Source organism: Malaya genurostris, chromosome 3 (assembly GCF_030247185.1).
Source record: "Malaya genurostris strain Urasoe2022 chromosome 3, Malgen_1.1, whole genome shotgun sequence".
Taxonomy (NCBI): domain Eukaryota; kingdom Metazoa; phylum Arthropoda; class Insecta; order Diptera; family Culicidae; genus Malaya; species Malaya genurostris.
In genome coordinates this window covers 250,604,995-250,621,966 of record NC_080572.1, presented here as the reverse complement: position 1 = coordinate 250,621,966, position 16,972 = coordinate 250,604,995, and the positions used below count along the sequence as shown (strand labels likewise).

General features: G+C 36.8%; 1 protein-coding gene across 4 annotated transcripts in view; it reads right to left on the bottom strand.

Annotated features, from left to right (window-relative positions):
* The window catches only part of LOC131434537 (probable chitinase 10), a 156,390-nt gene extending 144,892 nt beyond the window's left edge, over positions 1 to 11,498 (bottom strand). The window contains exons 1-2 of one of the 4 annotated variants that reach the window (XM_058601297.1): positions 11,368 to 11,498; positions 10,202 to 10,432 (exon numbers count right to left, since the gene is read on the bottom strand). In XM_058601297.1, the coding sequence (XP_058457280.1) occupies positions 10,202 to 10,204 (3 nt within the window). In that variant the 5' untranslated portion in view covers positions 10,205 to 10,432; positions 11,368 to 11,498. Of the gene's footprint in view, positions 1 to 10,201; positions 10,433 to 10,505; positions 11,256 to 11,284 lie in introns of those variants that run through there. The other 3 variants (XM_058601296.1, XM_058601299.1, XM_058601298.1) reach the window with 3 other exon arrangements.
* Between the last annotated feature and the right edge of the window lie 5,474 nt (positions 11,499 to 16,972).

Sequence of the window (16,972 nt, the reverse complement as noted above, 5' to 3'; positions counted from 1 at the left end):
ACATTATGTGGTACTTTATCGAATGCTTTAGAAAAGTCGAAATATATCGCATCAATTTGTTGGTGTTTCTCGATGGTGGGAATCAAGCTGTTTGTGTATGATAACAAATTCGACGTTGTTGATCGTTTTTTCAAAAACCCGTGTTGACAATCAGCAATGATTTGAGACGCTTTAGAGTACATCGCGTCGTAAACAAATTTTTCCAGTACTTTAGCTAGACAGTTCAAAATCGAGATCCCTCTGTAATTTTCAATACTATGAGTGTTTCCATTCTTATGTATTGGAACTATAGCAGCGACTTTCCAAGCACTAGGAAAAGTATGTTCGATTATTGATCGGTTGAAAATCATATTAACTGGTACAGCTAATGATCAGGCACAACGTTTTAAAAACACTGGCGGTAGACGATCCGGTCCTGGACCTTTCGTTGAATCTAAACTGGATAGTGCTTCCATGACTTCAGTTTCACTTATATTCAAGAGAGGTAGGTTAACACTGTACGATTCCAAACTGTCAATATATTCCTGCGACGGATTGACAGAGGAACTGTTGAATACACCACGGAAATAATCGGCAAATAAATTAACGGCCTCAGATGCAGAGTGAGCGCTTACATCTTTGAGAAAAACATTCACGGGAATGCCACCAGAACGTTTCCTGCTCTTTACATATGTCCAGAAAGTTGAGGGATTATTTCGAAGACTATTCTCGATACGGTTAAGATAATCACGGAAGGCATTATTTCTAGCGGTTTCATATTGCAGTTCAAATTGTCGAAGAACAATTTTGTTGTCTTCAGTCTTGTAACGATAATAGTGTTTGCGTTGTTTTCGTAGCACGTTGCGCATACGGCCAAGCCTTGCATTCCACCATGGAAACTTGTAATCCACTTTGTTTCTAACTCGTTTTTTAGGAACTCTGCTATGTAAAATTCTATGTATTGTATCATAAAACAATGAAACCGCATGGTCCAAATCGTTACCACCAAGCATAGCTTGCCAATTGACAGCTTCGATATCTGCTGATATATCATCCATATCGCAACGATTAAAATCAAAGTCGAGATCGTCGTAAGTTTCAGAGAAAACAATATTCTCATTCAGATGCTTTTCATACCTTAAATCAAAAGGTTTATGGTGGGGGTCGACTTTAAGTATGGATGTCGGAGCCTCAAATAATTCTACAAAATCCGTGTTATTAACAAATGCTAAATCCAGGATTCGTCCATTCATATTCGAAAGTGAGCAGATTTGGTAAAGACCTCCTGCTATCATCGTTTCCATAATCGATATTTCTTGCTAAATTTTTGTTTGAGCTGTTAGTAGAATGTTGTCACTAATAGTACTGTTGTTGTACCGTTGAATTCCACTATGTTATATCACGTCATTACACTCTCACAAAGTCACTATTTTCACAGTCACTATTTTTCCGAAAGTGTATAAAACGTTATAATACAGATACGTATTTCGGAGTGCTATTTGCATCCTTCTTCAGTGTATCGGTTTTATAAGTTTATTGAAAGAATGCTGCAATGAAGTTCCTTTTATACAAACGTAAGTAGGTAGAAACGTAAGTAGGTAAACCACAAAATGAAAGGTAAAAACAGGTAACAGAAAACTGGAAGAGTTAAGTGTTTTCTATGTTTGTTTTTATCTTGGATATGGGTAGTAACTGGAAAAGCCAAGAAGATCTATTCCCTTGGTCTCGGTTTAATAAAGAGATGGAGTTATTTTTGAAAATTTCTAAACTTTCTGCTGAATCTAATTTCCATGGATTGGAAATTTGTCTTAAGATTTTTATGTCATTAGTAGAGAGTTCATGATCTTCAAAAAAGGCATGTTCTGCTACTTTTGACTTGAAGTGATGTGGTAGTCCCTTTTCCAATTCTTTGGATGCTTTCGCTATTTCTGAGATATGTTCCTTGAAACGAATGTCCAGTGTTCTCTTTGTTTGTCCGATGTATATTTTATCGCAATGAGGACACGAGATTTTGTATACCCCAGACTTTTTCAAATTCTCTGTAGGATCTTTTGTAGAACCTAGTAGAGTTTTCAATTGGTAGTTCATACTGCTGAACACTAAATCTAAACCAAATTTTCTTAGTTTTGATTTTAGTGGGTGTGAAATGTTTTGATTGAAGTCCACTGATATTCTTTTAAAATTTTCAGAAGGGGGGGTCAAAGTTGTAAGTGATTGTTTTTTCAACAGTCTTAATTTTTTATCGAAGATGGTTTGAATTGTATGCTCTGGATATCCATTGAACTTTCCAATTTCGAAAATAAAGTTTTTCTCTTTTATCGCAGCATCTTTTCTAAGGGGCAAAGATAGCATTCTGTGAATCATATGGTGGAATGCTGCCATTTTGTGTTGATGGGGATGATTAGAAGTATTTGGTATGACACGGTCCGTATTGGTTGGCTTCCTATATATTTCGAAAGTTAAGGATTTTGCTTCCCGGACAATAAGAATGTCCAAGAAAGGTAAACTGTTGTCTTTCTCTTCCTCATAGGTGAATTTAATATTTTTATGTAAATTATTAATTATTTCTAAAAAGTTCGATAAATCGTTGCGTTTGATGATGCAAAATATATCATCTACGTATCTCCACCAGCGATTAGGTAATAATCCCTGCTTATTTAGAAGTTCTTCAAGGTTTGCCATGAATAATTCACATAAAAACGGGGAGAGTGGATTGCCCATTGGTGCCCCTTGTAATTGTTTATAAAATTCCCCTCTGAATTTGAAATAATTTACATCCATGCAAAGCCGAGTTAGAGTAAGATAAGACCGTACTTTGCATTTCCATAAACTACTACTATTTTGTTGAAGTAACCAATCTTCCAACAGATTGATTGAGTCCTTCACTGGGACACTTGGGAATAAGGCGGTTACATCGAAAGATACCATCATTTCGTCATCTTTGATATCGCCTGAATTCTGAAGTTGAGTAACGAATGTCTGTGTGTTAGGAACTGATTTACTGAAGAATTTTTTTGGCATAGATTGGAATTCTTTTACTAGCCATTTGGATATTTTTTGAGTTGGGGCCCCTACTGAAGAAATGATTTCCCTTATTTCGTTACCAGGTTTATGAACCTTTGGTAGTCCTTTTATTTTGGATAAAGAAGGGTTAGAAACTTTGAGACTACTGAGATTGATATCGAAGTTTGGGTTGCATTCATGAAGAGTTTTATCTACTTTTTTAATAATATCTGGAAGGGGGTCGGCTCTTTGTTTCCTATAAGGGCCGTCATTGATTTTTTTAATTATCAGATTATCATAATCTTCTTTGTCCATAATTACCACTTTGTTTCCCTTATCAGCCTTAACATAAAATACAGGCTTTTCCCGCAATTGTTTCACTATTTCTTTATCACCCATATTTTGTTGATTTTTCAGTGAGGTATTTTTAATGATATCAGCTACAATAGTTCTGGCATCATTAATTTGAGAAAAAGAAAGATTACAGTTATTTAGGCCTGTTTCTACGTCTATAATAACTTGTTCGAGATTTACTTTAGAAGAAATTGCATAATTTAACCCAAGATTGAGAAGTTTTGTTTGTTCGTTGGTAAAATTCTGAGATGACCGATTGATTAGGAAGTCTTCTGAAAACTGTATTGGAGGTTTTGGGGGGCGGCGTGCGGAATTTTTGAAACGTAAATTTTCGAATTTCTTGTGAAGGAGAATTCGTTTTCGCTCAGATTCGCAGTGTTCTGCAAATTTAACTTTGCTTAGGAAAATTTCGAAACCTTGGGGATATTGTTTCGCTAATTTTAAATGAAGATTATAACATTCCAAAGTTTTCACGTTCAGAATGCTAAACAATTTTTTAGTTTTCTCTTTCAGAATTTCGTGTTGAATTTTATTTTGAATATTTTTAGAAAAAGATCTCCCACCCTTTACCTTGCAGCATGTGGGAGTTAATCCAAATCTACTGCATTTTTTCAAAAATGCAATGTCTCTCGATATTCCCACAAATAGTGACTGTGAAAATAGTGACTTTGTGAGAGTGTAATGACGTGATATAACATAGTGGAATTCAACGGTACAACAACAGTACTATTAGTGACAACATTCTACTAACAGCTCAAACAAAAATTTAGTGACAATGGTTACCAAGCCAAGTGAGCCTAATAGGTTTATTAAGTTAAGAAAGAAAATTGTGGGAATATCGAGAGACATTGCATTTTTGAAAAAATGCAGTAGATTTGGATTAACTCCCACATGCTGCAAGGTAAAGGGTGGGAGATCTTTTTCTAAAAATATTCAAAATAAAATTCAACACGAAATTCTGAAAGAGAAAACTAAAAAATTGTTTAGCATTCTGAACGTGAAAACTTTGGAATGTTATAATCTTCATTTAAAATTAGCGAAACAATATCCCCAAGGTTTCGAAATTTTCCTAAGCAAAGTTAAATTTGCAGAACACTGCGAATCTGAGCGAAAACGAATTCTCCTTCACAAGAAATTCGAAAATTTACGTTTCAAAAATTCCGCACGCCGCCCCCCAAAACCTCCAATACAGTTTTCAGAAGACTTCCTAATCAATCGGTCATCTCAGAATTTTACCAACGAACAAACAAAACTTCTCAATCTTGGGTTAAATTATGCAATTTCTTCTAAAGTAAATCTCGAACAAGTTATTATAGACGTAGAAACAGGCCTAAATAACTGTAATCTTTCTTTTTCTCAAATTAATGATGCCAGAACTATTGTAGCTGATATCATTAAAAATACCTCACTGAAAAATCAACAAAATATGGGTGATAAAGAAATAGTGAAACAATTGCGGGAAAAGCCTGTATTTTATGTTAAGGCTGATAAGGGAAACAAAGTGGTAATTATGGACAAAGAAGATTATGATAATCTGATAATTAAAAAAATCAATGACGGCCCTTATAGGAAACAAAGAGCCGACCCCCTTCCAGATATTATTAAAAAAGTAGATAAAACTCTTCATGAATGCAACCCAAACTTCGATATCAATCTCAGTAGTCTCAAAGTTTCTAACCCTTCTTTATCCAAAATAAAAGGACTACCAAAGGTTCATAAACCTGGTAACGAAATAAGGGAAATCATTTCTTCAGTAGGGGCCCCAACTCAAAAAATATCCAAATGGCTAGTAAAAGAATTCCAATCTATGCCAAAAAAATTCTTCAGTAAATCAGTTCCTAACACACAGACATTCGTTACTCAACTTCAGAATTCAGGCGATATCAAAGATGACGAAATGATGGTATCTTTCGATGTAACCGCCTTATTCCCAAGTGTCCCAGTGAAGGACTCAATCAATCTGTTGGAAGATTGGTTACTTCAACAAAATAGTAGTAGTTTATGGAAATGCAAAGTACGGTCTTATCTTACTCTAACTCGGCTTTGCATGGATGTAAATTATTTCAAATTCAGAGGGGAATTTTATAAACAATTACAAGGGGCACCAATGGGCAATCCACTCTCCCCGTTTTTATGTGAATTATTCATGGCAAACCTTGAAGAACTTCTAAATAAGCAGGGATTATTACCTAATCGCTGGTGGAGATACGTAGATGATATATTTTGCATCATCAAACGCAACGATTTATCGAACTTTTTAGAAATAATTAATAATTTACATAAAAATATTAAATTCACCTATGAGGAAGAGAAAGACAACAGTTTACCTTTCTTGGACATTCTTATTGTCCGGGAAGCAAAATCCTTAACTTTCGAAATATATAGGAAGCCAACCAATACGGACCGTGTCATACCAAATACTTCTAATCATCCCCATCAACACAAAATGGCAGCATTCCACCATATGATTCACAGAATGCTATCTTTGCCCCTTAGAAAAGATGCTGCGATAAAAGAGAAAAACTTTATTTTCGAAATTGGAAAGTTCAATGGATATCCAGAGCATACAATTCAAACCATCTTCGATAAAAAATTAAGACTGTTGAAAAAACAATCACTTACAACTTTGACCCCCCCTTCTGAAAATTTTAAAAGAATATCAGTGGACTTCAATCAAAACATTTCACACCCACTAAAATCAAAACTAAGAAAATTTGGTTTAGATTTAGTGTTCAGCAGTATGAACTACCAATTGAAAACTCTACTAGGTTCTACAAAAGATCCTACAGAGAATTTGAAAAAGTCTGGGGTATACAAAATCTCGTGTCCTCATTGCGATAAAATATACATCGGACAAACAAAGAGAACACTGGACATTCGTTTCAAGGAACATATCTCAGAAATAGCGAAAGCATCCAAAGAATTGGAAAAGGGACTACCACATCACTTCAAGTCAAAAGTAGCAGAACATGCCTTTTTTGAAGATCATGAACTCTCTACTAATGACATAAAAATCTTAAGACAAATTTCCAATCCATGGAAATTAGATTCAGCAGAAAGTTTAGAAATTTTCAAAAATAACTCCATCTCTTTATTAAACCGAGACCAAGGGAATAGATCTTCTTGGCTTTTCCAGTTACTACCCATATCCAAGATAAAAACAAACATAGAAAACACTTAACTCTTCCAGTTTTCTGTTACCTGTTTTTACCTTTCATTTTGTGGTTTACCTACTTACGTTTCTACCTACTTACGTTTGTATAAAAGGAACTTCATTGCAGCATTCTTTCAATAAACTTATAAAACCGATACACTGAAGAAGGATGCAAATAGCACTCCGAAATACGTATCTGTATTATAACGTTTTATACACTTTCGGAAAAATAGTGACTGTGAAAATAGTGACTTTGTGAGAGTGTAATGACGTGATATAACATAGTGGAATTCAACGGTACAACAACAGTACTATTAGTGATATTTCTTGTTCAGATGTAGCGTTTTCAGGTAGATAAGATTTTAGATCATGATCAAAAGTCCATCGCAGATGAGGAAGATTATAATCACCTAAAACGAGTACACGGTCCATACTATTCGCAATGTCAAGGACTTGCTGAACTGCAGAGGTGTGAGAACTGTAAAAATCTGGGTCACTATTAGGCCTTAAATATATACAACAGATGTATAGCGATAGATTTGGTAGCGAGACACGTACGGTAGTTTGTTCTAGGTGTTCAATACTTCTTGATTTCATACTAAAGAATCTTTTAAATTGATGTCTTCCTCATATTATTATCATCACCAAAAGATCCGTTAAAGATGTTTTTCAAACTTTTTTTGGGTATAAATAACCATAACCATTTGTAAACAGTTTTTTTAAGTTACTATAGATTTAAATGTGGCAACCTTGCACGCTATACAAAATTGAACAAAGCACGCTGTGTGCTAGACGGTGGCATTTTCATATTCCGTACCAGCACGTACCGATGCGTACCGGTTTCGCATCATTTTGTATGACAGTTTCAAAGTTTGGACACTCTATAATTTCGGAACCGGAAGTGAGATCTGGATGAAATACACAGTATCTGTTAAAACACTGAGAGCTTTAATTACAATCATGATTGGTGAAAATCGGTTTAACCATTGCTAAAAAATCGAAGTTGATTCCGGTTTTGAAGCTTTTCTTCACTATTATCGGTGCTTCCGAAAGCGGAAACCGGAGACTAGTAGTCTCAAAGTAGATTTACATATCCACTAACTAACAAGGTTTGCCAACTAAATGAATTTACCATAAAGTTTAAAAAAAAATTGCACCTTCGCTTAATAAAATGAAAATGAAAAAAATCGCGCTCTAATACCGGAACCGGAAGTCGGATCTGGATCCACTTTTCGGGGACTTTTTAGAAAGTTTCAAGACCTTTTATTTGCAATTCAGTTTGTAAACATCGATTAGTGAATTTCCAATAAAATTGAGTGCGCATTTTCTCATAAATTTGCACATATTGCTTTGTAATTCCGAAACTGGAAGTCGAATACAAATAAGATTCAATAGCGAGCTATGGGACCATGTTGCCGAATAATAATATGAAATCTTCAACAAAATGTACTTCCGCAAATTTTAAATAGTCGATAAAATTATTTAATCACGTTGTTTCCTTTCCCATATAAAAAGGCTATTAACTCACTGTGAAATCCGACGTTTGAACTGAGTGGGTAAAAATGAGCACTAGATTTTCTCGAAGATGGCTGAATCTTCCGGATGAAAGGTCTGTAGGTGCCATAGCCTGCTATTAAATTTCATCCGGATTCGTCCTCCGGTTCTGGAGTAACGTGACGAAAAGTGCAAACATTTTTTTTAAGTGCATTCGATCTTCTCAGAGACCGCTTGAGCAACATTGCAATACTTTTGAATCAAATTAACATTCTTACAAACTCATAGGAACCTATTGAATTTTCGGCGGAAATGATTTCTGTTTCCGGAGCTACAGGTTGATAAGTACAAAAATTTAAATTTCAAGAGCGTGGTCGTATACATGACACTGAAGTATCGAGCAAAACACTTTCAACTTACCGTGCAATTCTTCAACTGTTTCATGAATTGTTCACTTACCGATATCTATGAAGAATATTACATCGACTATCGAATCAACTACTAGTAGTTGGCAGGTCTGGTCAGAAAACTTTTCTGGTCCGAAAAGGCGAATGAACTTGAGGATAAAACCTCTATAATTGAAACAAAAAAAAAAAAGATTTCGGGTATTCCGGATCTTCGCTCCCGGTTCTGGAAGTATATTACAAACCGGAAATCACTCCAATTTCTCAGAAACGACTGAACCGATTTTCACGAACTTAGATTCAAATGAAAGGCATTGTAGTCCCATAAGTTGATGTAGAATTTTGTCCGGATCTGACTTCCAGTTCCGAAATTACAGGGTGAAATGTGTATGAAATTGGAACCCATAATTTAAGTTAGACTCAAAACTTTATGTTTATGTTAATTGTACAGACAAAACGATTTCAACTTTAATGAATCCCAGTTCAGTAATAAGCGGAAATAGTGGTCAACACTCCAAAACAGAACTCTCTTCATTTTCTCAGAGACGGCTGAGTCGACTTTCAAAAACTGAAAACACAAATGAAAGGTCTCACGGTCTTACAGACTGACAATGACTGTTTTTCGAATCCGACTTCCGGAGCAAAAGTAAAAAGCGTGTTTTTTTTAACTTCAAACCGTCATTTATAGCGAGAAGCAAACTCTTGGCATTACACTCTTTTTGTGGAATTTGGCCTTTCTGTTTCAACAGACTTTGCAGCCGATTCTTAGTGTACAGAACCCTAATCTGGAAGGGTCCTTAGTGGTAGTAGGATTGTAGCACTAGCCGTGGAATTGACCTGTTCGTTTTGAGTTGGTTGCGAGGTCTGTTCAAAACTGAAGGTCATCTACATGGTGTTTTATGTTCAAGACTTTTGCATTTTTTAATAAAGTAGTCTGAAACAATCTGCAATCTGTGGGCGTATTAGATGTCTGAATCAGAATTTAGATTTAGACACAACAGAAGCCTCCAAGCGGTTGACGAAATATGTATCTGTCCAGGGATAAATAGAAGAACTAAAAAGAAGCTTTTTAGATTTTTAATTTATACTAAGACTCGAAACCAAATAAATTACGGAACTCAATCAGAGTTTCAGTTTTCAGTATATTTTTTTTGTCGTTGAAATTGTTCCAAAAAAAAAAATTAAATCAATTAGTAGAAGATATCCTGATCGTAACGTTCCAGGTTCATAAGAAATTAGAAAGTATAACAAGCAAATTCAGCTACTTGAAAATTCAGTCATGAGGCCATCATTGCCAGAAATAATTACACTAAATCGATCTTCACTTTTGACTTCTTTTTTCGGATCAAAAGCTACTAATTGTGTGTTTCCTCTACTAAAACCTAAATAATTAGGAGCTTGAAACCCGAAAGAAACACATTCCCTCCACGCTTTCAATCAATTTCGGGTGGCTTTCGATGTTTTCCATTACTTTCAGTTTCGTACACATGAAATCTACACCATTTTTAATTGGCACATCTAAGAAAAAAAAACTTCGGTTCCATCTCCGGCCAAAACGGTTCCTAATTACAAAATTGCCGTCGTTAAAGAACCATATTTGACCATTCAGAATAATGACTCTTTTCCTTTCCATTTACCCACCTTGAGCCTCTTCAGGCCATCGTCTATGCCAAAAAAAAAAATCACAGCTAAGTGAAAGGCTCCAAAACTCACTGTTACCCTTCTACGACCCCAGGAACCCTGATCGTAAATAACAATTGAACACAGCAACGGTTATTTCCAAAAAAAAAAAACATAGCCAATTAAGACTTACCATTTTGAAAGCTGTATGCGTTCACTTCCGATCTCTCAGCGTAGGTGATGATGAAAGGTCCTTCACGTAAGTTTGTGGTTTATTTTTTTTACTGCTTAAAACTAACGCACTGGTTTTCACCAAACCCTTGGGGTAACTCAATTAAATCAATCCACTATTTCTCTCGGTCGGACCTTTACTGGCCCTTGAACGGCGAAAAGGAACACGACGTGCCGAAGAAAAACTACACTACTGTTGAAAAAAAAATGAAATGCGATGAAAAAGATATTCGTTCAGCTTCCTGGAAAATTAAACTGGCACACACACGCATACTTCCGGCTTAGTCGGACGAGACTTTATTTTATTTCCTGCGAACCGATGGGCTCGGCAACATTGACTAAACAACTGCGGGAAAGTAGCACTCTGTGCAAGAGAAATGCACTGGGCATGCAACGATGGATGCTGTCGGTTTAGGTCGGGTTGGGAAATTCGCTGAATGCAAACTTGAAAACCGCACCCATGGGCCCCGTAGCCTGCTTGGATGTGGAAACGAGAGACTTTCAATTATGAAGCTTTTTCCATTCGAAGCTGACAGGTAAGAGGCAACCGTGCGAAGTTATTAAAGTATTTTTTTAATTCATTAGTAAAGATAATATAGAAATAAACACGATTCACGGGTGCATGCGAAATGCGAAGATGCTTCCAAATGTGAAACGTTAGCAAGCGCCGAGTTGGTTTGGTAGTTTCACAAGCACATAAATATGAAAAAGTGACTGAGTTGTGGCGAAAAGTTATGAGGAGAAAAGAGAAATCAGGTTCGTCGCTTATTTTCCCATTGCAGTCTTCTGTGCACACGAGTCGATTGTTGGCGCAGCCGATTTATTCCTAATTCACTGAAAACCAATCTTTTGTGACTGGATATTAATTTAATTGTCACTTTCACGGAACTTTTGGCTGATCTTGATATGATCAAGCGTACACTAGCGTTATTTATTTCTTCTGTTTAGCAGACTTTATTCGATTTCCAAAAGGATTCAAATCATCCCTATCACAGTATATTCAATAATCAAAATTCTCAAATATCCGTGGTAGAATGCAACCAACATGCGATGTTGCAGCACTGCCAGATTTCGCTTCCTTGTAGGCTAGCCACACACACAGCACTCGATAGTTCACCGAATGGTTACTTGGAAATAAAAACTCGAATGGAGCACGGACGAGCGTGAAAAACAGCGATATTGACACAAACTATGCGAACTAGGGACTAAATCGAAAAGTGTATTTTATAAACATCGATACCCGCCATGGCCCAACGTTGTGACATGGACTGCGTGCGTATTGGTAAAGCGAGCGAGAAAGAGCGAATGGTGCGAACCAACTTCGGCCTGCAGCGACTTTTTGGAGTGGGTGGGAGAGTCTCGGTTTCGTTCCCAGTCAGTCGGCTGGGCCGGTGCCAGCCATATCTTCAGAGCTGTGGCTTTTGAATGGAGTCGACCATCTCGGCGATGGATGGATGAATGGAGGCGCCTCACCTGTGAGAGTGACTCGCTACGAGCTACGAACTGATTAAATTGCGTAGATCACGAACCGTCAGCGATGCTCGAGACGAACGGATTCGGGTTCCCTTCTTCACTGGACTTGACTTGTCCAGGAGCCAAAAATGAAACTCGAGATAAAAGTAAGTAATTAATCCATAAACAAAACTTATTTTATTATATTGTTTAATTATCCGAATTTCTACAGAAAATATCATTCAAGAGGAGTTTCTGTTGTAAATGTTCTTTCATTTCAAGCGTGATTTAAAAGAAGTATGGGTTGTCTAATTTTAAATTTCTCGGAAGCTGTTAATTTTTATCCGACACTGCTACAGTGCGGATTTTATGTAAAACTATCGATTTGTTCCTGAGATACGGTGGCTCAAATTGGGGCATGTTATATCCGCAGAGGTAAATTCTAGTGCCTCAAGAGTTGAATCTGGAACAAACATTATACACCCAAACCTTACGTAACACTTTTTACGAAGCAAATCAAAAATAACTTTTTTTACGTTGTTGATTCCAAATACACCAGAAACTTCAATTATACGAATTTAAGCTACTTGCCAAGAAATGTCTTATTGTGAATGATCTATGCCATCCAAAAATTACATGGAGTTCAGGACTTAAGATCTAGCATCGCAATCGGTGACAAAAGTGGAATTATTGTATACAGTTTCATGACAATTGCCTGTATTTCACTTATTTATTATCGAATTCAAGATCTTTTTTTATACAAATGTAGCATTTTCTTCATACTTTTTAGAAAAAATGCGGATAAAATTGTTCGTCACGCTTTCGAAGGAATTCTCGAATTTTTCCTGTTCAATAGGCGGCGCAGCTTAACACATTCAAACATTCAAAACAAAAAAAAGTTATTCGGTCTCATACACAAGCACCTAACAAATTTACTAAAAGGACTAATCACTTGATGGATTCAGTGCATTCACCGATCTGATAATGGGTGCCTATTGGTGGATTGATCTGGAATAGACAAGTAAGCAGTATGTATCTTCACGACTATGAGCAACATTGAAAAATTATACATAAGCTGCTGATTGCTCGTGAAAATCTTGAGATCTGCTTTTACTGAAGATCTTAAGAATTAATTGTAAAATAACATATTGTAATTTACAAATACCTTCCCTCCCCCTCTCCCCATGATTTCAAACCACCCCATTTTTGGATACAAACCCGACGAACGACCAAAATTAGGTTAAATCCGGGTATAAATAAATGATAAAAAAAAAATCTTAAGACCTGTTTTCTCGTTGGAGTTGTTGGAATATAGATTTGAACAAAAAATTGCCGAACAAGAATGTTTGAAGTAGTTCCAACATTCCAGATTGCGATTTCCGGCTCACGGCTATTTGTTACCAATAAGGCTTAATGAGTAGATGTAAGAAATGCCTTCGGACTGGCTAGATGGTACTATCGAGACATAACATTCCTCAATATCGCCTGTAAGGTACATTCTAGAGTTCCGTTCAGCAGACTGCGTCCATTGGCAGAATCCTTTGTCGGCAAATACCAATGCTCGCGAAAGAAGTTTAAATACGGACGAGATGTTCAACTTGCGATTAATTCGCGATAAGTTTCGGGAGTTCAACTTGCGGACTCATCATCTGTTTGTAGATTCCAAAGCAGCGTTCGACTCAGTGAAACGTAACGAATAGTGGCAGATCATGTTAGAATATGGCTTTCCGACAAAGCTAATTAGACTTCACGGAACCACCCGCGATCCCATTTCAACCAGAATATTAGTTGATTTTCTGAATTCGATTGGTTAAAAGTTGGTACAACTAATCGATTGTTGTTTTAACTAAACTGTCATTTTTGTTTTTCGATTAGCAGAAACGATGGTTGAAACAACTAATGTAACTGTTTGAAAAAAAAATGCTGTAAATTAGTGAGGACACATACCTTTCAATTTCAACAAATATTTTAGTTGAAATAACTGGTGTTGTTATTGAAACAAAATTCTGTTAGTTGAAAAATTAATCGGTTTTATTTGTTTTAGACATGAGTATTGAAAGTGAAAAAAAAAGAGTATTAAAGATGATGCCTTCAAACGGTTGAACTTAAGTTATGCATTGATAATTTTAGTCAATTTATATGAGCTTGGGTGCATCAACCGCTGGGAATTGGAGTTTTGAGACGCAATTCAAACGCGCCATTCAATCGCAGCGCGTTCTGTGTGTTTGAAACCCTTCGCTCCTGTTACTTTTATAAATTAAATTCATGTCAAAAAGCGTTTTATTGCTAATGCATGAACATCATCATCGGTATCAAAAAGCTGGAAGTAAAACAGTCTGCTGGAAGTAAATCAATGATCGAATTTGAAGCAAAAAATTTTTGCGCTTACCTGAAAGATTACGAGATGATCATTCATTAACATTTTCTAATTTGTCACCAAATCTTTCTCATCTTAAACAAGATTAACTTTATCACAACACCGCTGTTAGATAAACACTTGTTATCATAAATTTCTCAAATCGAATGAACACAATTTCACCAAACGCTTCAACCATCGATGTTGTTTTCATTGACATTTTGAAGCGACGCGAACAGATTTCAAGTAAAAAAGTTGTTGATTTTGCATTGCGATTATTGTTTTGCTTGCAACTGTCTCCGGCATTTGAGAGCATTTAAAACAACATATTTTTCAACTACTTGAATATATGCAAATCAAAAACCATATTGGTTGAATCAAAAAGAAATTAGTTAAATCAACTATCGCAACAATCAAAAACTGCGATCTCGCAATTTTATGATCGAAGGGTTCTCCGTGTGTAAACGGGGTTATCTATTACTGACGCACAGATTTCAACGCTGAAGTCCCAATGCCGCTGGTTGATTAAAAATTATTCCGGAAAACGTTTTGTTTTGGACGACGAAAGTTATTTTCCTCTTTCGAAGACACAGATTCCCGCAAACGATCGATACTATTCAATGGATAGTTCTATTGCACCTCCGAACATAAAATATAAGTTTAAACATAAGTTTGAACAGAAAATGGTGCTGTTCATTGCCATTTCCGAGAAAGGTATTTCTAAGCCATGGTTCAAGCCCTCTGGTTTGGCAATCAATCAAGATGTGTACCAGAACGAATGTTTGAAGAAAATTTTGATCCCGTTTCTTCAAAAACATACATACGTGTTTTGGCCGGATAAAGCGTCATCGCATTGCGCCAGAAAACACAATCGTTCCTGAATACCCATTTGATCTCATTTGTACCCAAAAACCACAACCAGACAAATCTGCCTCAGTGTCGTCCAATCGAAGATTTTTTGGGGGTTTTGAGCTCCTTGGTGTACAAAAATAACTGGAGAGCCACGAATTGCTAACAGTTGATTGGTAGAATCAAGAGATGCATTCGCAAAGTTGACATGAAGGCCGTACAACGCTCCTGTTCCGACATCAAACGGAAGCTTCGCCGAACATCCGATTACGGACCGTTTTCAAATGTTCACTAATTTTTTTTTCAACAATGGACAATATATGTTTAATTTCAATCAATCAGATCATCTTCAAGTATGTTTGTCTTTTTTTGACAGCTTGAGAAAGAAATTACAATATTTTAGTTGCCACCCGTTAATATCAATGACGCGGTTGATTATTCCTGCTAGCCGCCCTCATCAGAAACCGCCATGGTCTAACTCACATTTGCGCGCACTTAAGCGAGTACGATCTACAACCCTCCGGAAGTACTGCAGTTCTCGATCTCAGTATTGAAAACAACAATTAAGCATAGCTACTAGTCGATATCGCCGTTACAATATGTTTTTATATCGTCGTCACATGAGACGAACTGGAATGAACATTCGCCGAAACCCAAAACTTTTTTGGTCGTTTGTTAATTCTAAGAGGAGAAAAACTGGTCTTCCGCACACTATGTATCTAGCCAATGAAACAACCAGCCTCGAAAAGGAGAAATGTGATTTGATCGCACACCACTTTGAGCGTGCATTTCACGAAGCTTCTGCTACATCGAACCAAATTGAAGAAGCCACAGTTTGTGTACCGCATAACATGTTTAGTTCTACTTTCCTCCCATAACAGAGGAGATGGTAGTTACAGCCATACACAATCTGAAGCTGTCATTCGCAGCTGGCCCCGTCGGTTATCTGTTAGCTAGGCTTATTAACATTTCTACTATGCGAAGTGAGTTTCCTTCACGATGGAAGTTTTCCTATTTATTCCCAGTTTACAAAAAAGGCGATAAATGCAATATTTCTATTTACCGTGGAATCACGTCTTTGTGTGCTTGCTCTAAGCTATTTGAAATGATCGTGAATGATCTACTATTTGCTAGCTGTAAAAGCTATATAGATTACGAGCAGCATGGTTTTTACCCAAAACGCTCGGTATCATCGAACTTTATGTTATTCACCTCAAAGTGTGTTCAGAACATGGACTCTGGATTGCAAATCGATGCAGCGTATATGGAGCTTGAGGCTGCATTCGATCGAGTGGATCACGGAATACTTCTGTCTAAACTAAAACGACTGGGGGTCTCATCGACAAGCGTAGACTGATTCAAATCGTACTTGCCAAACCGTTCAGTACGAGTAAAAATTGAATTTTCAACTCCAGATATTTTCTCTACAACTACAACAAATGATACAAAAATTCGCTGATTGGTGCTCAGAAAATTTCTTGTGCTTGAGTATCGAGAAATGCTGTGTCATATCATTTCATCGGAAATCGAATCCTATCCTGTACGATTACGGAATTTCGGGAAGGTCACTGACGCGAGTAGAAAGCATTAAGATCCTTGGTGTCACATTGGATCGTGAAATTACCTTTAGACTGCACTATGACAATATTTTAGCCGAAGCTAATTGTCAACTTGGTTTCATCATTAAGGTTGCCAAAGAGTTTCGGGACCCGTTATGTCTAAGATCATTATATTGTTCATTTGTACGTTCAATATTCGAGTCAAACGCTGTAGTATGGTGCCCCTACCATACTCACTGGATCGCCAGGATTGAGGCTGTTCAGAGAAGATTTGTTCGGTACGCTCTGCGTTTGCTACCGTGGCGACACCCTATTAATTTACCGCCATACGAAGATCGGTGCCGCCTCTTGAATATCGAGCCATTGGACATTGATAGCCCCACTTTACTTATTCAACTCAATATCTACGCACCTGAAAGAACACTTTGTCAGCGGAGCATTCTGTTCCTAGATCCGAGGAACAGAGTGTATGGACAGCACGAGCCTTTTGCTCGTGAAAATTTTAAGATCTGTTTTT